Below are 22,208 nucleotides of genomic sequence, written 5' to 3'. Positions count from 1 at the left end.
CTGACAAACGGAGGGGTAATGATTTTCCTAATAAGAATGTAGGTGATTCAGAAAGAATAAAACTAAATGCTTATGTATTAACTTAAATGAATCTGTCATGACTCTAATCACTTATGCTATGACTTCTCCGTTAGTGCTGGACTGTGGTGCTCTTAGCCTACCAGTTTACACAGATGAGTTATTAGAAGGAAGGTGGGGAAGGTAATATCTTCTATTGGACCAACTTCTGTTGGGGAGAGAGACAAGCTTTTGAGCTACACAGAGCTCTTCTTCAAGTCATCCTGGGACCGATAGGGCTACAACACTGTAAACTGATAAGGATGCCAGATTTCCATCTTGCATTGTGAGCTGCTGCTTTGGAATTGGACAATGCCCAGGCTTACGCCACCTTGGCATTTAACATCTTTAACAATATTTTACAAGTTTGCTCCAAGAATTCTCCAACATATGCCAAAATGTGAGATTAATTTTGATAATTCTGACATCCCCCTACCCTGCCATACACTGAAACTATCCTTTAAATTAGTGATCCAATAAAATTTCTATTTTCTTTGAAAGAAAAGCAGAGGAGGTATTTCTAATATTCTACCAGACATCTTCCCACTCTGTTGGCTGTTTTGGAATTTCCCAGCTTGCATAACTTAACACGTTCCTGTCTTCAGTTCTTCTTCATTTTATTTACACTTATGCTTTCCCCAAAACTATTAGTGTGTGTTCATACTGGGAAGTTTGCTCCTGAGATCCCACATTTCCTCACAACAGAGGGCGTTTGGGCCAGAGCCTGACTGCTAATTGCATTGAGATTTGAAACATTTATCAGGCTCTCACTAATCAGAAGGCTACACATACCAGCTAGAAGGCGTTGACTGTGAAGCTGGGTTCTTTGCATGTTACGCATAATCACCATCAATAGATTTTTGTAGGCCCCATTAGACCCTGAGCTATACTTGTGCTAACCCACGATCAAATTCCACTGATATCAGGAGGGCCTAGTTTGGTTTTCAGAACCTCCAAATTGCAGAGCAGTTATCATAATCTCTGGATCTGAATGAGATGGGAAGAAATCATGAATGTCACAGCCTGGGTAAGTTTGAGGGACTGGCATTTAACAAAATCTTATTTAGGAAGTGAGCAAATATTGAGTTTCTCACCAAGTTCTATGGCACTTTTTAAGAATTAGGCTGGACTCAAGAATAAATCTTAAGAACTGTCCTATCACCCAGTTTTAAAGTGTCTGTGGCACTTTAGCATATTGGCTATTCAGAAACTTCCAAACCCTTACTCATGTAAAGACCATTGATTTTTAGGTCTCGGGGGCGGGGGGATCATCTAATCTATACAAAAAATTGGTGAATGATTTAACTTTGTTTAAGTACAGTTATAGTATTTTCACTCGTTTTAGAGACTTTTTTCCTGTGCATTGCCATTCTTTGTCTACTAAAGTCTATAAAGGTTAATATTTAATATATAAAAGTTTTCTGGTGCAGAATAGATGCTGTTTAGCTGAGTTTCAGTGGAGGATGGATGACACATTAGACAACTATTTTGCATACAAACCCTCTCACACTCAGTGTTCACAAGATTATCTTTCCAGTCAGAATAAGAGGGAGAGGATTCTGTTTGTTGTGCCCGAGTTTTTTCCCTCTCAGCTCATTCCCTCCTTGCTCCAGCATGCCATAAGGGCAGCTGTGCCATCCCACTTTCCCAGGACTGCAGAATGTTATAAACACAGGGTTAGGAATTCAGTGCAGAGTCAAGCAGGAGGTTGGTGGTGGGCGGAAACAGAATCATAAATGATTCCACCTCACACTTAAGTTCCCTCACACTTGCAAATAACGAGGGGTGAATACAGAAAAATGCAGATGAATTGAATTGTCTTGGATTAAATGCTGAATAATGCTTCATTTACCTCTGTGTAAATAGCTCTCTACTGAAGTTATTTCAGAAAGCACAGCTGCCCCATATGCTCAACTCTTCTGGCGCAGAAATCAAGGAGTAACAGATTTTCAAAGATTAGCCACTAGCGATTAAAATAGTGCTAAATGTGCTTTGCCTGTGGCTTCAGACATGCCACATGGCTCCCGCTGAACTGCGCGGCATTTGGCAGACACTGGTAGATGGCCTAACTAGCAAATTTCTTTCATAGTCAGATTAGATTGTTCAAGTGCAATTTAGAATACTACATTGCTAGTGAAAGCATCTCTAACTTTCCACATCAAGCCAAGTGGATGGCTTGGATTTGGTAATGCTAGTGTTCAGTTGTAAATTGTCTTTCATTAGTTAGAAGACTATATCCATTCTGTCTAAATCTTTCTTTGCCTTTGTAGATTGAGATTGATATGAAAACAACAAATCCAAAGGTTGCGGAAGAAATTACTGCTACTCCTGATGGGACAGCGAACCTGCCTCTGCAAGAGAATGTAAATATACAAGCAGGTATTCCTTAAACTCTTCTTCAGACTTTTCCCATGACACAAATTCTGACTGCAGTATGTCAGAACGTAGACAATATTGCAAAATAAGCAGCTTATTTTTAATTGCTTTTGATCTTTATCGCTTGTTTTCTAAGTCTTAAATTTGAGGTCTCTGGGCATGCATGTTTTGCTATAGTTGGATTTTTTTTGAGCTCCCTGTTTATTTAAAAGACCAGGCCCATTTTTGTATTTAGAATTAAGATACTCTTACATATAACGCAAAGTGCATGTGGGTGCTTTAGATACTTATTCCAGTTACATACTGCAGCCACTTTTTCACTTATTGCAGAAACAAAAATGTAGAATCTTTCCAAAAATTCTTGCTCCCCATGAAGGTAAAAATGAGTACTCTAACTTCTTTCTATAGACATAGGACAAAAGGTGTCACTTCGTATGCTGGAAATGTATTCCAGGCAACAAGCTCTGTAAAATGTACTAAGAAAGCATCAATATCTTATGCTGGAGCATAATGATCTAAGAATCCAATGCAAGAGTCCACAAAGCATTCTGCATATTTTTACATACCAGAGGGTGATGCCTTGGTAACCTCAGTGCAAGCCCTCTGCCAGCAAGCTGCATTTGTGTTTGTGTGCTAGCAAATTGGTAATCTTTGTAATCTGCCCTTTAGTGAAGCAAGGATTTCTCTTCTAAATTCTATGTTCTAATTACAGGCTGCAAGGGAATTCTTACTACAACTAATTAAGTTTCAATTTGCAAACTCCACAATACAGTGGAAAATGAGGCAGGTAGAGGGGCTCCTAAATAGAGGAGGGGTTACAGCCTTTAGGGTACAAAACAGAAATGAAATAGACAAGGCGAACAGAAAGGACAAAAGATAAACAGTGGTGAGGAGGGAATGCACATCCTTTGAACAGTCTCCTATGAAAACAGCGAAAGCCTCGTTTCTGGAGGCATGTGAGACTAGACCCGCTGAAGTGCTAGCAAAATACTGTAAGTCAGTGGTTCCTCTGTGTTTTGAATCGAGTGTTTTGAACAAAGCAAGCAGTGGAGGGTGGTGGTGTTGAAAGGGAAGGTGGTGCCCATAAAAGCTTGTTCTCCCTTTGCTGGCAGAGGTTGGGCTAGATGTGAAATAGGTTACCCTTCACATATCTAATTAAGATTCTAGTGACTGACTACTTTTTTTCCCTCAAGGCTTTCTGTGAGTTTGGCGAGGCAAGTTTGCTAGAATAAGCGTGCAATATGAGTCATATTGCTGCATAATAGTTACAAATGTGACTAAAATTCCCATAACATTCTAAGTTATCAATTAGTAGCCTGTGTCAGCTATATTCTCCTCTCCCCAGGCCATATCGGCTCCATCCTACTTCCCTCTAAAAGTGTAGGAAGCCTTCTGCTTGTCACAATTTGTCTTCAGCCCAGTAGTGCTATCAGCCCTGGAACAGGAGACTTCTACCCAGAGCTGCCACTGGGTTTCTGAACTCTGCCTTTCTTGGTTCTGTGTGATGTGGGAGATGGAGCTGGGTATCAGATGGCAGTATAAGTCTAAAAGCAGGGAAAGGGTGGTCTGATGAACAGGATGGGCATCCCAAACTGTCACAAATCTATTTCCCTGTCACAGCACTTGTAACGGGAACTCACCATAAAGCTTCTAGACAAGAAAGTGTACTGGGGTAAAGTAGTGATTGTCTCCACACCGGTCACTGTCTGTAGGTGAATGGCTAGCTGAAGAATCAAGTGCTCTTAACCCAGCCAGTCACTGACTGGGCAATGCCCTCCCTCGAGGTCACTGTTCTACTCTGAAGCACAGAAGTGATAATGTCCAGCACATGGTGTCCTGGACACTGTTTCAGTCTCCTAGCGGTGCATAAAGATCAGCACAGATTCCAGCTGGAAAGCAGGGTGTCATTGTTTAAACCTTTATGCTACAGTAGCAGGGAACACTTTCTTCTTATTTCAAGCCCTGTATGACATAGGTCAGAAAGCTTAACACCTGCTTCAGGTCCTACAGGTCTCTGAGGCTGAGCAAACAAAAGGAAGCAGAAGGTCTGCATCAGCATGTGGTATCCACTATTGTCTCAAGCTCCTGAGGAAAGCTACATTAAACAGTAACTCTTTCAGAGTTAATTGTAAAGCAGGTTCTGCCTAAGCTTGCCAGTCTTCTGAGTTATGGTGTAACCTCTATTCACTGGCATCCAGCCTATTAGGGAGCAGCAGTGTCACTACTTTGCATACCATTCCTTTCAGTAAACAAGTGTTCCGACGGCTGGAGATGCTGTGTTCCTGGTGAGCTCAGGTTTGGAAACACATGACCTTCTACAAAAGGACACAGCATTTAATTACATCGCCAAGCATGATGGAAGTACAGTTCTTTTTTTGTTCCTAAAGTGGCAATCGTGACACCTAATGTCTCTGCCTCTGAGCAGCAGCTACCAGATAAAGAATCCTGGCATCTTCACAGGCCCAATTACAATTCCTGTGCAGAGAGCTGGTCCAGAATTCTAATCAGTTCTGGAGGTCTGAACAGAAGCCTTAACTTCAGACGAGGATAGACGTTAATCTATACTGGATAAATTCCTGCAATTGTCAGAGATGTTATTAAATCCAGTTTTTATGTTGCACTCCACATTTCTTCAGGTCAGATTTGCTTTCTTTACAAAAAAAGGCCTATTGAAAGCTATTTGAATGGGCATTACAGCCTTGTCAGACACTCTAAAAGGGATTCCAAGCAGGAAACATTTTGTTTCAGGTCAAAGTAGTTCTCTGGCCTATGTTATGGAGGTCAGTCGATGATCACCATGGTCCCTTCTGGCCATGGACTCTATGAACTGGTTGGGCCTTTCCTCCATTTGCCCATAATGAACCTAACTGGCCATGATGACTGGTCTCAAAGCAGCCGCTACCTTCCATCAGTTTATCAGTTCATCTTTATGCATCATATACCCAACATGATGTAACTATTATGGACAATACCTTGTGGTAGAAAAAAAATCATCGTTTTTGAAAGCAAAGGAGGTTTTACTACTGCTGCATGAGACCTCCAGCTGGTCTCCCACATTGAAGTCCGCCAAAGTAACTTTAAACATTCAAGTTAGAATTTCCTAAAAAGTCATATAGCTTGTGTAGATTAGTTTCTCCGTGACAGCAGAGGCAAATATTCAAGTTGTCAAGGACAAAGTTCACTCAAAGATCAGTAGCAAACCAAGTGTATTTTGAAAAGACATGACATTTAAAAAGTATATGTAGAAAGCTTCTCTTCATAGTAAGAGAAACTGAAGTCTTTAAATTCAAGGGTTATTTTCGTGAACGTTTTTTTTCTATGAGCAACACCACAAGCCGATTGCGGAGGAACTTTATTTCCTTAGCATATGACTTTTGGAACAAGTCTCTTAGCTTTTTGCGTAAAGCTCCCAAAGATGGAAGGTGATGGCAGTCTGGTATGTTCAGGAGGCTGCAGAAGAACTCATTCCACAATTCTGCATTAGGAATCCTAGAAGAGAAAAACAAGCACTTCATTACAGCGTCAGCATATCAAGACTGTTCTCAATATATTTAGTTTCAGTTGACCTGCTCAGTACACTTATTCCAGTTACAGCAAACAAGTGAGTTACCTACACTTAGAGAAACCCATTGTAAGAGGAAGAAACAAGTGTATTTTCTAGTCATTCAGTGGCAACAAGTACAACTGTCCTGTTATGGTACCTGACTGTATAGTTGAATTTCTTTCTAGCCCCACTCTCCCCCATAGAGTGTATTGCCTTCTTAAACAGGCCAATGTTTTCATCCCCACAGGAACTTCCAGCCCAGGGCATTTGTGGACCTTACTCCTTAGATAAGGTAATGCAATTTAACTAAGCAACATGTTACAAAGGAGCCAGTCAAATTTGCTGACTAGTGTACTGTCATGTGTAAGTGTAGTGTAAGTCTATTTGTTGTAAATTTTCCTTAACTTCTTGGAATCTGGCACGTCCACTGCTGAAAAAGCAGTTTGTGCCAGAAAGGCTTCCTGCATCAAGTACAATACCTCCTCAAGCAGCATGTGTGCGTATGAACTCACCACACTTCAGCCTGGAATCATGGGTTTTAAATCATCAGGAGGATAACTAAGACACTTTAAATGCTAATTCTATGTTAGCAGCTTCCCCAGAACTGGGTGCAGAAGATAAACCTCTCTAGCCATCTAAAACGAGTAGTTTTAGCTGCATTTTATAAAAAGGTTCCCCCGAGGAGCTCCCCTTAAGATGCAGTGAGACCAACCTTCTGAAGACTCCCTCAGTTTTCCAGATCCCTTCTTCATTTCTTACCCTCATGTAGGTGCCAAAGAGCATGCAGTATATTGTTCCAGCAATTCCAAAGTAATCAGTCTAAAAAGAGAAAGATGTGTCTATTGCGAAGAAGTTCAGATTAATGATTTAGCATTATTACTTAAAAGGTGCTCTGAAAACTCATGCTGCTCAAATATCTGTGGAACATATTTTCTTGCTACCTTCTTGTTACCTTAGGATTTCACCTGGACAAGTCATCTGAGCAGAAGTTGCAGGATCAGGCCTTTATGTAACAACAGTTGTGATCTTAGTTATCAGTAGAAGTTACAGCAGATAGAAATGCAAACCTGTTTTGCTACATCCATGCAGAATCCTGCCTATCAAGTTTAAGTGCTGGACTCATATCAGATGGCCAGAATTTAATCACCTTGGCCCAGATCCACAAAGAGATTTAGGCATTGCAACATTGAGCATCATGGCACCTAACGTTTCGGCACCTAGAGAGGGGGGAAAAAACCCTCAAACAAACCCAGAATCCCACATAAATGTTAAAATCCATGAAGCCTGAGTTTAGCACCTAGGCTCCCTACACAAGGCATCCCGACGCCTACAATGGGATGGAAGCGTGCATGCTCAGAGGCAGAAACTTAGAGCTGAGTGAGTTTAGGCACCAATAGGGTTTGGCAGGGGTTTTGTGGATTACAGGGAGCCTAAAACTGGGATGTAGTGGATTTGTAGTACCTTTGTGGATCGGGGCCCAAGTTCTCAGATTATTACATCTATGTAATCTAATACCTGGTAGTTCCATGGTTTCTGTGTCAGCATTTCGATACACTGAAATCCAGATGTCTCACACTTTCCTGTAAACGCAGTTCCTTCAGGAAAGAGTTTCAGGTCGATACACTGACCCAAGTCAATGACTGTCAGACCATGAGAGAGACTGTCTATGTCACAGGTGTCATTATCCAAAAGCCTGCAGTAAACGATCACCACATAATTATTAAAACCACAATACAAAAGGATAGTAGTTTTGGTGCTAAAGGGAAATACTTGCCTTTCTCCAAGTATGAAGTTATCAGGTTTAATGTCACCATGAATGATTCCACAGTTGTGGAGCTCTTCCACCATGTATAGAATTTTTACAGCAAAATAGATTACTAGTGCTTGAGGCATCACTTTTTCAGGAAGCTTTTTGTAAATATTTATGGTATTCTGTAAACAAAGATATGGGGATGGGAAGAGAGACAGAATGTCAACCACACCGAAAGATAGCTTTACATAATACACATTGTAGCTCCATATTTGCAAAACAGCGTAGTGGAAAATAAACCTACAACACTTGTTTTTGTAAAGCAAAGAGGAACAATGGATTACTATGCATTGTAATGTATTTTAATTCCTAAAAGGTTACAAATATATCTCTTCAGACCACAAGTCTTAGTGCACCTACCAGTAAAGTTCCATAGTTGTATAGCTCACCAACTAATATACTTCCATTTTGGAAGAAGTGAGCAGAATAAAACTGGATGTAGAGATGTCGCACACTTGGTTTAAGCCTCTCCATCAGCTGAGATGCTATATAGAACTCCCAAGGGTTTGCAGGCTTCTGCACCTGTAACCAAACACTCCATATTAAATGGTGATATAATCCAATAGGTTTATCTAGTAAATTGAAGAAAGATGGGAAAATCTTCCCATATAATTACAGTGACCTGAGTGCTTGGGCATTTTTCTTATCTAGATAATAAATTATAGAACCATTAGAAGAAGTAGGTACTCACCTTGTGCAGTAACGATGGTTCTTCCAGATATGTGTCCCTATGGGTACTCCACCGTAAGTGTGTCTGCATCCCTGCACTGCTAATTGGAGAACTTTGGTAGCTGCGTCTGTTTGGCCTGCACATGTGCTGCTTCCCCCCTACGCCTCTGTGCTCTGTCACAAGATTAACAAGTGTTGTGTGGGCGAACCCTCCTCAGTTCCTTCTCTTCTGCACAGTTGACAAGAACTCCAAAGTAGAGGGGAAGAGGGTTGGTCATGGAGCACCCATAGGGACACATCGCAAAGAACCATTGTAACTGCACAACGTGAGTAACTTCTTCTTTGAGTAAGTGTCCCTATGGATGCTTCACTGTAGGTGACTCCCCGAGCAGTACCCCACACCAGAGGCTGGGGCTTTGAAGTCAAATGTATTATGGATGATAGAACCATGGTGCTGAAGCTGGTGTCTGCAGCAGAGTCCCCCAGTTTGGCATAGTGTTCAGCAAAAGTGTGTGCAGATGCCCAGATAGCTACTCTGCAGATTTTGGATATAGATACCCTTGGAAAAGGAGACCAATCTCGTAGAGTGTGTGCAGATTGTGGATGGGGGTGCTAAACTGCAAATGTGGCAACAGAGTTTGATACAGTTTGAGACCCATTTGATGAGTCTATGAGCTGAAATTGCTATGCCTTTAGACCTATCCACAATGGAGAGGAAGAGTCTTGGAGATTTTCTAAAAGCTTTTGTCCTGTCCAAATAGAAGGCCAAGGCCCTCCTTACGTCGAGTAGAAGGCGGATGGCTTCCCTATTATCCTGATGGGGTTTGGGATAAAAGGCTGGAAGGTGAAAAAGTTGGATCACATGAAATGCAGAAGTCACTTTGGGGGTGAATTTAAGATGAGGTCTGAGTGTGACTTTGTCAGGGAAGAATGCTCTGAAGAGGGGGGATGCGCCATCAGAGCCGCTATCTCCTCTATCCTTCTTGCTAAGGTGATGGAGATCAGGAACGCAGTCTCCATGAAAAGGTGAGTTAAAGAACGAGTGGCCATGGGATCAAATGGCAATCTAGTCGGTCCTTTTCACACTAGATTGAGATCTCATTGTGGGGTAGGAAGTCTGGGTTGGGGAAAGAGGTTCGTTATGCCTTTGAGAAACCTCTTTGTAGTTGGGTGGGAAAAAATTGAATACCCTTGCTGTTAAGTGTACTTAGGATATACCCTGTCATGGGGAATCCCCAGATAGGGGCCCAAAGAAAAGAACAAAATCTAAAATAAAGGGTTGGGGGGCAGGGGGTGTGGGGTGTTAATAAGTAATTTCTTTATCCCTTTCTTTCTTTTTGTTAAAGGGAAGCGCCAAAAGATAGCTAAAAACTAACAATTCTAAAGAAGTTCACAATCCACTAATGGATAGCTAAAGCTCCATCTCTAGCCAGGGGCGGTTGGGAAGGAACTGAGGAGGGTTCGTGTGCACAGCACTGGATCGCCTCGTGGCAGAGCATGAGGGGTTGCAGCACATGCGTGGGGCGAAGGGACACTGTTACTGAAGTTCTCTGATTAGCAGCGCAGGGACGCAGACACACCTACATTGGAGCACCCATAGGAATGCTACTCAAAGAAGATTGTTTGTTTAGGCTAATTCACTACTTCCACCTTGCTGAGATTTAATATTATGGGTATCTCTCATTTAATGCCCTATGATGGCAGGGCCTTGGTGCATCTTAGTCCTTCTGTTCTCTGCTCGGTGGCGTTGGTGGCCTGTGATATACAGCATGTCAGACTAGGTGATCTGAAACTTTCCGGTCTTGAACTGTATGACTGATCTTGAAAAAGTGCTCCAACCATTCAGCTCACAGCAATATGATTGCCCATGTGGTTAGCAGCTCTTATTTCTATATAGATTGTCTTTTATTTAAAATAAGACTAAAATTGGCATTTAAACTACTGCAGGCAGTACACATCTTGCTTAAAGTGACAATTAATGATAAATAGCCATAGAGGAGGCTAGTACAACACTGGAAACCCAATTTCCACTTCGCATTAAGAACTAGGACCAAGGAATCTATGTACTGAAATCAATAAGGTAAAAAAAAAAATCACATTTAAAAACTTGGTTTTCTCATTCTCTGAAGTAGAGGGTGCAGAGAAGAGCCACACAAAAATATATATAAATATATATTCAAGGGCTGGAATGAATGCCTTACAGTGAATTATGTAAAAAGATCGAGAGCTGACTTGATTAGCACCTAAGTATATTCAGAGGGAAAAAATACCAGGTATTGAAGGGCTCTTTAACTTTGCGGTGAAAGGCATAACAAGAACCAATGGCTGGAAACTGAAGCCAGACAAAGTCCATTTAGAGCAGTTGTTCTCAACCTTTGCAGACTACTGTACCCCTTTCAGGAGTCGGATTTGTCTTGTGTATCCCCCAAGTTTCACCTCACTTAAAAACTACTTGCTTAAAAATACAAAAATGTCACAGCACACTATTACTGAACAATTGCTTACTTTCCATTTTTATCGTATAATTATAAAATACAGCAAGTGGAATATAGATATTGTATTTACATGTCAGTGTATATAAACAAGTCGTTTATATGAAATTTCAGTTTGTACTGATTTCACTAGTGTTTTTTATGGAGCCTGTTGTAAAACTAGGCAAATATCTAGATGAGTTGATGTACCCCCTGGAAGACCTCTGCATACCCTGAGGTGCACGTGTACCCCTGGTTGAGAACCACTGCCTTAGAGGTTAGGCACTTTAAGGAATCCACTTAGTTACACATCTCAAACTACTGGTTGAATTACTAAGGGACCTCAGTGAAGCCAGCTCTAAAAGTTATATGACAAGCTATTCAGAACCAAAGCCACTTACCTTTAATATTACTTTCTGGTTATTTTTAGGGTTATTTGTATCCAGGACAGAAGCCTGATAGACATGAGCAAAAGCCCCTTCTCCAAGTAAGCAATCCACATGGAATGATTTAGGACCTTTGGCAGTTTAGGAAGGAGATGAAAGATACAATAGATTAATGAGTTCTATTTACAAAGCTTCCTCTTCAGCAAAGCTTTCTAGACAGAATGAACTGTCCAAGCGCATTACAGCAGCACTGTATGTTATTGCTTTGGTGTGTTATAAACACCTTTACTGTCGTTCTCGGTGCACCCTCATGCTGTGTAACAAACAGAATTGCGCAACCCTGACGTGGCCCTCAGGCCAAAAAGTTTGCCGCCCCTGTGCTAAGGCAATGAACACTGTGGTAACCCAAGCATTCTTGACAGAGATCATAACAGTGAGCAAGATGATAATGAAATTGACTAGAAACGTCACCAGTTACATTTCAATGATACCTGTACAACTTTATAATCAGATTTGTTTTTACCATTTAGATTGTTATTGTGATGCTTTGAGGCCACAAAGAAATCCAATTTTAAGTTTTGAAATAATACAGTCAGTAAACTAACAGAAACAAATGCAAACATTTCAAAGTAGTCATTTTAACATACTGGTGTCATTGTTTATCTCTGCTTCTTTGGTAACAGCACCCTTTGACAGCTCCACATCAGACCTCATCTTAAAGTAGACATAATAAGCTTTTCGAATGACGAGCAGGTGTGTAGAGAGGGTATAGTACATTGACCAAACTAGTGGTGTCTGCTGCTTGCCTACAACTGCATGTGAGTAGTCAGAGTCTAAAGTGTACCCCATTAGTGGGAACACTAACATTTAAGTCATGCAGCTATGATGTAATTACTATAACATACAACATCTATGTTTAAACAGAACTATTGTTGTTCCATACAAGCCTCAGAATTCCATGTTAAGTACTTTATTGGTTCCCTCTCAGAAACAGAGAGGCAGATAATATCAAAATACAGCAATTTTTAAATGGGTCCACTGTTGAACCCTAAGTTCTTTAATCTTTAAACAATCTGGGAGCCATTTTTGGAAGGTTTTCTGAATAAATGTAAAAGAATTTAAGAATTTATTTTTTTACTGCCCAGTGTATCTAAAGCAATTTTCAGACAGAGTGCAATCAATACGTCAAAATGGCGGTTCTTACCCAATGTAAGTTCAGTCTTCAGTTTGATAGTGGGAAGACTGGATTTCCATTCAAAAGTATTGGAGTAGGTACTCAGCGGTTTAGGTAGCCTTGATAGAAGTCTGCGAATTAAGCCCTCGTCCCAAGGGTTTTCAACAATGACTTCATGGAAGGGAGAGAGAATTTGTAGGCTGTATGTAAAATGTGAGTAAATAGAGGAACGCAAGTCTACAATCTAGTGATAAGCACGAATGACAGATTATCCCTGCCATGAACCCTTATGTATGTCTTGGCATTGACGATCCAAGATTTGGCTGAGTGAGTGAAACAGTTTAATAAAAGGAATATAAAAGCTATTGTTACCTGAAAACATAGGCATTAATAAAGCCAAACCTTTGGACCTGATCTGACAGAGGAGCTGAGAACCCCAGGTTCCAATAAATTCAGTGGAGTTGAGGGCACTCAGCACCTCACAAGATGCAGGAAATATGCAGCCTTATCCCACCACATGCTGTTGGATCACTACTCATAAGCAACACTTCTTAGAGAAATTGCAAGACATTTCATAGATTCATAGTTGCTTGCTTCAGACCAACTGCACATTGGAAGGAAAATATACAGCTACCTAAATCCGAGCTTTAACAGAGGAATGATACGGTTGACCCTTAGTACCTGGAGCTTTAACATTCTGGTGTATCCTGTCCCCTGCACACACGAGAATCTGTGGAGTACTGACGGACTCTTTACATGCAGTTAGCACCGTTTCCTCATCTGAATATCCCCTGGCTGCTTGCAAAGTCTCCAACACAGCCTTCTCAGTAGCTAGCTGCTGGTTTAACACTAGAGAAGCAGCTGCAGAGGGTGCATTTCCTGGCAGAGATCCTTGTTCTGGGCTCTGCTCCAAAACTGGGCTACATATTTAAACAAACATGAAGTTACTTGCCAATAATGAATTGGCCCTCCCGATGTCCCAAAAAAGATAAAAACATTTAAAGCAATAAACTTATGTTTGCATTTGTTTGCCCTAATGTCAATAATGGCATGTATTTGTATTCCTTTAAATTAATGTCACTATATTTTTGTATGTTCTTGAAAAAATTTATGTGAAACAAATCCTGACGCTTCAGGGCTTGAGTCAACTACTTTAATGGAGAACTTTCAGGAGAACTTTCCCAATGGGCAGGGCCCCTATGTACTCTGATTCTCCAGCCACAGATTCCATCCCTTGCTGCAGAGCTGTGGTCCAGAATATCTACTTCCAATTAAAACAAACAAGCATCACTTATCCAGATGCAAGGACAACCCCAGACAACGAAGGACAGCATATTCATACTGAAAGAGAAAAAAAGCAAGAGCTTTTGCAAGATGCTCCTCTGCCATCCACAGGATTCTCCATGTAGCTATTTGGGATAATAGTGTTGTGTGGAAGCCCTAATTAACTGCCCCAAAGGGCTTTAATATACAGTTGAAATTTTGCCTAGTACTGCTTCATGTCCTTCCAGAACGTGGAGAGTACCTAAAGTCAAATCTCTGAAAACCCAGGAAATAAAGTTAAGGTATATACATGCTACCTCTGTAATGCAACCTTCCCTACCTTCTTTGAGCAATGCCCCACCACAACACGTACTAGCAAGCACTCAACATTTATAAATGATACAGAACACTGACCTACAGTGCTCCCTTCCAAGTGTCCAGGACCTGCTTTGTCAAGGCAAAACTTTGGTTTATTTCAGGTACAGCAGAGAGGAATAACCTGCACCTGGCCTACACTCAAACACTGAGCGTAGCCCAAGCCACTCCCAACTTGCTAAATGGTGCCACCCCTTCACCCTTACCTTGAGAATTCCTCTGAGACATTGCTTTCACTCATCTCTCACCAACACCTGGAGACCATTACCCAATATGCCTACAGATTACCAACAATCCCCACTGCAAGAAGACACCCTTCTGCACCTCTGACAACTACAGGACTCCGAGCAAAGACATACTTGACCTTTCAATGGGCGTGCCTGTCTTACAATACCCTCTGGCCAGGTATAGCTCTGCAGCAGCCCTGCCTCTGTTTCCCAACTCCACAAAAGCTTTATTTTTGTCCATTAATACCCCTTCTTCCCAGGGCCTAATTTATTGGCATAAAACACAAAATAATGCTCAGCCCTGGGGCTTGTCTCTTCTCCCCCTTGAGTCTGGTCTCAGGATCTCTTCTTGGCCTTGGCAGGCTACTCTCAGCCCTTCCTGGCTGGAATCTTTTCTACTCCCATGGAGTCTGCTCTCCCAGTCCCTCAGCCTTCTGGCTCTCCAACCCAAACTTTTTCCCATGCTCAAAGATCTTACAATAGACCTGTGTGACTCCTGCTCACAGCAGTTCTAGAATCTTCTCCAGCTGCTTCCTTTAGGACCCCTTCAGCAGTTCCTTCATTAATCCTTTCTGTTACCTCAGATGACCCAGGCTCAGAGACTCAGTGCCGCGAGGTTGGGTTTTTTTTGCAGTGTAGACGTACCTTCAGTTACTCGGATGTTTTGCTGAACAAATGCATTTCACTCTTTGGCAGGTCAGTTTGGGTCAACCCATGTTCCAGTCCCCAACTTTACCCTCATAATTTCTGAAATATTGCTTTGCCAAAGGGCAGTGGGTACTGTGCACTAACTTAGATCAATTCCAGGTGGGCAATATTAATTTGAGAAGGATTAGAGTGACAGTTTGAGCCGCAGGTGTGCACAAAAAGAAATATTGTGTGCACAGGATTTTGATAACATGATTTTCAGGGAGCTTTATCTCTCTAGCCTTAAGCTTAACTAATCCTACCCAGACCCCTCATGAGGCATCGCAAAACTTTGAGACAATCTGAGTAAGCATATGGATTCTAGAGCATGTAGAGAAATGCATCTGTGAAACAGCAGGTCTCCATTAACTATGGAAGAGGTGCCGAATCTGTTATCATTCAAGAAGTCTTCATATAGGCATTTGAAATCTCAAACATCTGAACAAGTCACACTGTACCTTAGCTTCCTGGGTTTGGACGTCTCCATGTATTGCTCCTCAGAAGAATCCAGAACCATCTTACCATCATTGTTGTGGACTGCATTTTCTGAATAAAAGTGCATGACAAGTTTGTCCCACTGCTAAAGAGTAGTTTGTGAACTATAAGTATTCAGTATAACTCAGCACAAATATTTGCTATGGATTGTGTGATTAGCTAGCAAGAAGTTCATTGGGACAGAAGTACTGGAACATATTAACCCATTCAGCAAAGTAATGAAAACTCCCAGCCCAATGTTTTTCCCCTCGACTTCAATGAGTTCTGAGCAAAAAGCTGAAATTCAAGCTCAAAAAAGCTGAAATTCAAGTCATTCATTTACATGACTAACTTTAGCTGTCCAGGATTGATGATTGTGGCCTACGTACACTAGAAGTCACTGTTAAACATTTCATTTAAAAATGTTGCTGTGGACAGCATTAGAGTCCCAGAATGCTGACTGCACACTGAATCAGAGAAGCTTTTCAAATAGGCACTGAACCCATTTTGAAAAGCATTCTGCTTCTGCTCTTGCAGTAACAAGTACAATCCCAAGGGTCTAAGTTTTCTTCATTCCTAAAGTTAAAAAGTGAGAGGAACACTTCTCTATTATTTAGCACAGAACGTTAATTGCAAACATTTTTCAGCACTCGACACAACAGATGTTAGTATCCTGCTGAGAGACAGGTTTCTTGACCCCAAAACAATATCTAAAAGCAGATATTGAGGGAACAAAGAAGCTGCAAAGCTGGCATCTGGACAGGGGTACAAACAGGATTCTTTGGGCAACCTTAGCTGCATTTCCAAATGTCTTTTGTTCAAGTTTAAATGCAACTTTGAATTTCTTGATTTTGGTAACTACAAGCTCTAAATTTTTTACCCTTAAGTTATTGACATGCTCTCACTTATTGTTTGTACAGAGTTCTTGACTCAAAGAACCTTCAATTCAGTTTAAAGACAAAGACAGAGCAGAGTGAAAAGACATGTAAGGAAGAGGCAATAGTAATACATGCCTGTATTTCCTTTAGAACAACTGTGTGTACAATTAGTAGGTACAGCTATGTTTTGTTAATGAGACATACGATCAGTGGCAACAGGCTTAGGTCACTGCCTGCCTATCCAGTCAGTCACCAGTGCTCTGTAAGCACTATGGTAGGAGTTCTTAAGGAGGGATTTGGAAGGCATGGTAGCTTTATGGTTTGAAGGAGGGCATTCCACACAAGAGAAAAGTATGGAAGCAACCATGAAGGTATTCATAGGGGAAACAGACAAGCAAGGAACTTAAGATTTGACTCCTACTTAAGGGAGTTTTCAGGAAACAGTAGTTTAGGAGGGTTTTAGGAACTGCTCATCAGGGAATCCTTGCAGAATGGGAAACTGCTATCTTCTCTCCCCGACCAACTTACAACTCCTGGAGGAGCTTTGGTGCTATGTAGGCTCAGGGTCCCTGCTACTCTTTTTCCTGAAATTAATTAGCACCCACATACTGTAATGTTGGGGGTCATGAACTCCAAGTAGCTGCTGAGATATGGGAAGTGATGCTGGCACGGGACCGGAGTAAAGCAGAGGTGAATCAGATGCCATGTTCTCAATTACACATCATTTTATAATGTAACCCTTTACCTTTGTCCTCCATGGCTTGCCACGAATGCGCTGACAGGTAGTTAAATGGGGTTGAAGCAAGCTGTGTAGCACGTGCAAAGTCTCTTGTGCTGTTGGGACTGGGCGCCAGTGTTTTGTTATTACAGTGCAGAGCCCACACAGTGGAGTCATCCATCAGGAACTCTGTTGTCCGAGTTCCTTCCTACACAGAAGAATCAAGCAGTGTTCACCCGGGAGCTAACAATAAGTCTGTGATACCTGCAGTTCATGCAGGACCTCACAGTGCTTTTCCAGCCAACAGTCATCGATACCCTCAACATGTTGACACAAATGAGAGAATCAATGTATTCTGGTCCGACCTTCTCCAGGCAGAAATACAGTCTCCACATTGCTAGCAAAAATAAGCCACCATGGCCACCTCTGCACACTTGGACTTTGCCAAATTCCAAAGCTTAACCTATAACCCCAGCCCAGAGGCCAAGGAGCAGGACTATTAAGGCACTACAGCCACCCCAACTACTCTAGTCATTGTAATACTGAAGCACCGTCTTCCACCTCCCCACTCACACAGATGCACATTATAGCCACGTGCAGACCAGTGCTTGGCTCCTTACCACTCAGAGGAGTGAAGCTCAATTCCTCCAGGGACAAACTTCTCTCCTCGGATTAATTTTGTTGGTCTTGGCCTCCAATTCACATTTCCAGCTATGTGACATTTGGACTGGGCAACATTTAATTCCACTAAATGTAGCATCTGGGCCACGTGCTACCATAGTTTTCCCATTTCTAAAAACATTTCATTGGGGGAAGTTATATTTATGGGATGGGAAAGTCACACTCCTGGAAACATACCCCAGGCTTCAAGGTTTTTCAGATTTCCAGTGACTTGCCCATGAAATTTCTAGGAGACAAAAGTTAATATGCCAGGGATTCTTTGTGCAGATACAGCTTAGTGATTTTGCAATGCTCGAATAGAATTGCAGATCACTACAGGTTAGCACTAAAGGCAACCACTTCAAGGCCCTCCAATTCCACATTACTCTACTAGGCTAAGCTTTGCTAGAAATAAGCACACACTTACTTTTGATTGCTCAGCACATCTGAGTAAGGGATGTTCTCCAAAGGCTCTGGCCTGGGGAAGCTTGTTTTTTTGCTGTGGGAAGCTAACAGAAACTGCTGTTTAGAAGTCATTTTAGCAGAACAACCTACACAAAAGTTAAGAGGCCAGAGCTGGTATTAGCTTTCTAGAAAATTGGTCTGCAAAAGTCCGAGATTACTTTCTGAGACCATGGCAGGTATCTGCTCACACTTATCAGGCAAGCCACACGAGAACCATGATCACAGTAACTATGCTAAGAAGGCGTCAGCCATTTCATGGAGAAGCAGCCAAAGCCTTCTCATGTGGCATTTCCCCAATCTTTGGGGACCTTATTTCCTCTGTACACTTCCTAAATTGAAGATCTAAACTGACTGATAGTGCTGATGCAGTCATGGCAGGACTAAATGGAATGGCACTACTGACCCCACGTGATATCCCGGAGACAAGAGATTCAATTTGTGACTAGCTTCTCTTTACCTATTGTTTTCTTTTTCATTCTCATCTTCAAAAATGGAAAAAGCAGACACAACAGGGGCAGCGTCATTAGCTTTCATGCTTTTACCAGGCTCTAGACGACAAAGAAAGAATTAAGTCAATATTGTTTCAGCTTTACCTAAAAAGCATCATAATAAATGGCTACATCCTCTTCCCTACACAATCAGAGAACTGATGGGAATGGAAATGCTAGCTACTCCAGTATAAAGCATGTTCCAGGAGCATATTATATATGCATCCTTTAGGCAGAAGACTATTCTCAGTCCCAGGGTAGGGATGAAGCAAAAGAGGGTGTCTCTCAGTCTGAGACAGCTGTAAGGGACAGACCTGATAGGTTCTAAAGAAGATCCCTGTCTGCCATAAGAAAGGGCAAGCTAACAGGGTCAGCAAGGGGTTGGGGTGGGAATGAAGAAAAATGAAAGGAGACATGGTCCTGCCTCTTCACATCTCAGCCATCTACCAGAAGTGTCCTCAGAGTTTGCACCCAGTAGAACAAATCAGTCTAGTCTTTGCTATACTAGAGACTACAGGGGTTTATTAATGGAGCTTCTTCCACTCCAAAGCCACAAACAGGGGCTTATTGTGCAGAGAACTGTAACCCCACTAGGAATTGAGAGCATGCTAACTCAGAGGTACAGGACTGGAGGAAATCAGTCTCCACATCAATCTCTGCTTCCCAAAGCATTGTGCTACTGCTAAATTGCCAGGTTACCTGTATAGTTAATGAAGGCTTGCAGTTAGGATACTAATATTTGGCGAAGAACACTATACACATCATAGTCTAGATCTGGTCCTTCCCCGACCCAACACAAAAATGCTAAACTGATTTGCACACAAACTTCAGAGTAATGAGAGGAGGAAGAGTTATGGTAAGGTAGACCTTTCTTCAGGCTGAAATTTTGCAGATCAGTACAGAGTATTAACTAGGTCTTTTCTGGAATTGTGTTTCAAGTGCCAGAGAAATAGTTACAAGAAGCAACAAATTATTTAAACCCAATTTAATGCACACTCTTCTACAGCATTTTGTAGGCAATATAAGTGTGCTTTTACTTTTCCTAATCCTTTGCACAAGAATTTAGAGCCTTCCAGTAAATCAGACTCATGATATGAAATTCTGTGGGATTAAGCTTCTTCCATTTCCCATGCATATCCAAAGGACTGCTCTCCTCCCACACCAAAACTAAATGGGACACATGTTTATTTTGGGTTGCAGTGTGATTGTGGATAAAAATCCTATTATACATACCACTTTTTCTACAGTAGGCCTCAAATTTCTCCTGATTTTCTTGAAGAGAAGGCATTTCAGGCAGGATAGGTGTCTGAAACATGTCCATTAAAAATCCTAACAAGAGAAAATAAACACATCAAAACAGCCGCAGAAACACCTTTCAAAAGTTATCGGATTTTTCATTATGGACAAAAGTCAAAGGTACGAAAGAGAGCACTAATCACTGGACTGTCTTTCTGGACTCTGTATTTAAACACCTTCAGCAGGTGTTGAACAGAACAACAAATAATGGAAACAAGAGTGGACTTTTATACCTTATTGAGTACCATGAAGTTACTTAGTGTTTTAATGAGGATTAAAGTATAGTTAATAGTTTTATTTCCTAGTGGATCCTTCAAATACCTGTAGAGATTAAGACATTTTGAGCCAATGAACAATTTTCATTTATCTGAGATATATACAATTTGAATTAAACTGCAGGCTATTTTTGGTCAGTGGTTAAGATGCTTTAGTACTGAAAGACAAAAACTGGTGACAAGTTTTCAAAGGGATACAGTGGGATCAGGATTGTATTGCTCTACATATGACAATAGGCTGATCAGTAGTTCTTTGTTTACTGATTATAAATATTTATATTTAATATCTGGGAGGAGAGGCCATAGGGGTGAACCAGAAGAATAGTCTACAGTATGAACATGGTAGGAAGCAGGCCAGGGAAACAGCAAAGAGTTGGGAGAGATTGGTACCAATTGCTTTATACAGGGGCCTGGCCTGGAACCCAGAGAGTGGGTAGGACTTGGTTCCCCTATTAAACCCAGAAAAAGGGTTTATTAAGGCCTTGAGTAAGTGAGCCACACTCAGTGACCAAGAGCTGCATTGCCTAGCTATGAAGGCTGGCCTCCTCAGGCACTGGACCTTTTAGCACCCTGAAAGGGGACAGGACCACCAACAACCCAGCCAGAGGGCTGAGGTTGTGACAAAGGACCAAGAAGCGAGCTAGACACCCAATGCTCCACCAGAGATGGATAAAAACTGAGACACACTTGCTGTTGCCCAGTTTTGTGACAAGGAACTGCTGAAGACCAAAGGTGACCATTTACACAGCTAAATTATCCATTCCTTAGCTCTCCACTATACTAATCTGTTATAGTTCCTCTTGACTTGGAAACAGAAACTGCTTGGCAACAGCATTAGACACAAAGGATCTCAGGCTTTGCTGCAGACAGAACCACAGCAGGCTAGCAACAGTAATTTAGATCCAGAGAGAGGTTCTATAAAGATTATGGGCATTTCTTTCGGTACGTAGGCTGCTCAGTAAGTGAAGAACTTTGTACCATCCTCCAACACAAAACATTAAGAAAGGGACACATCATGTTGTTCCAGATCATCATCCAAATGGGAAAGAATTCATATTGTGCTAGTAGTCACATGGTTTCCTTTTGCCAACAAAGGCACAGGTATCCTAAAGCCAGTTTGCAGTAAGTAGGTTTGGTTTTAAGAGTTTATCGTGTAATCTTGGCTCCACTGGAGTCTATGACAAAGGAGCCCAGTGGAGCTAGGATTTTACCCCATATGCTTACCCAGTGCTTCTTTAGTATGAACAGTGGGTGAGGGCTGCACTTTGAACGGAGTTGCCTGCATCACTCCTCCCAGTGAGGTATTCGGGGTGGCTTGAGAAGCATGTCCAAAGCTGACAGAAGCATTTCCAATTCTAGGTGCTAAAAACAGAAGAGTTTAAACAACTTTTGAGTATGTCAAAGCAGATTCTGGAGCCTATGATTTCCCATGGTTTGGTGGTAAGCACCAGTGTTCTAATACTATTTAGTGCAACTAGCATTATGATCTGCAGACACAAAGATTGGAGTACAATGCTGTTCTATGCATGTCAATCAATTAAACTTGTCTCAAGTGCATACAGTGGCATTATGTATAGCTGCAACATAAACTGACCTCTAAATATCTATATTAAATATTGGTAACTCCCAAGTAAGAAGACTTGACTCACGGACACTGGAAGAGCTGCATAGTATGCATCCCCAGACAGAATAAATAAGACACATGCTATGGGATCACTGTTTTTGAAACTGTTCAGTAATTACCTTCTTTCATCGCTGTGCAGTGATCTAATTTGAGACCAGAAGTGCTCACATTTGAGTGCCTTCAAAGGAAAGGGTAAGAGTGTTAGTCTGAGAGGGGTTAATAAAAAAACCTCTTTACATGAATTCTAGTTTCATTTCAGACACTTCCAGTAAAACACTTCAGCTTTTTGAG

At 41.5% G+C, this 22,208-nt stretch overlaps 1 protein-coding gene across 2 annotated transcripts in view; it reads right to left on the bottom strand.

Annotated features, from left to right (window-relative positions):
* Positions 1–4,337: 4,337 nt before the first annotated feature.
* The window catches only part of BUB1 (BUB1 mitotic checkpoint serine/threonine kinase), a 43,959-nt gene continuing 26,088 nt past the window's right edge, over positions 4,338–22,208 (bottom strand). The window contains exons 11-25 of one of the 2 annotated variants that reach the window (XM_045009247.1): positions 22,037–22,095; positions 21,518–21,655; positions 19,956–20,051; positions 18,692–18,782; positions 18,197–18,278; positions 17,137–17,317; positions 15,498–15,585; positions 13,169–13,407; positions 12,518–12,658; positions 11,329–11,444; positions 8,148–8,309; positions 7,752–7,909; positions 7,493–7,670; positions 6,690–6,796; positions 4,338–5,922 (exon numbers count right to left, since the gene is read on the bottom strand). In XM_045009247.1, coding sequence (XP_044865182.1) covers positions 5,727–5,922; positions 6,690–6,796; positions 7,493–7,670; positions 7,752–7,909; positions 8,148–8,309; positions 11,329–11,444; positions 12,518–12,658; positions 13,169–13,407; positions 15,498–15,585; positions 17,137–17,317; positions 18,197–18,278; positions 18,692–18,782; positions 19,956–20,051; positions 21,518–21,655; positions 22,037–22,095 — 2,032 coding nt within the window. In that variant the 3' untranslated portion in view covers positions 4,338–5,726. The remainder of the gene's footprint in view (positions 5,923–6,689; positions 6,797–7,492; positions 7,671–7,751; positions 7,910–8,147; positions 8,310–11,328; positions 11,445–12,517; positions 12,659–13,168; positions 13,408–15,497; positions 15,586–17,136; positions 17,318–18,196; positions 18,279–18,691; positions 18,783–19,955; positions 20,052–21,517; positions 21,656–22,036; positions 22,096–22,208) is intronic. The other variant, XM_045009248.1, reaches the window with a different exon arrangement.

The sequence above is a fragment of the Mauremys mutica genome, chromosome 3 (genome assembly GCF_020497125.1).
Source record: "Mauremys mutica isolate MM-2020 ecotype Southern chromosome 3, ASM2049712v1, whole genome shotgun sequence".
In the NCBI taxonomy this organism is placed as follows: Eukaryota; Metazoa; Chordata; order Testudines; family Geoemydidae; genus Mauremys; species Mauremys mutica.
Note: the sequence above shows the minus strand (reverse complement) of the source record. Positions and strands in the feature narration are given on the sequence as shown.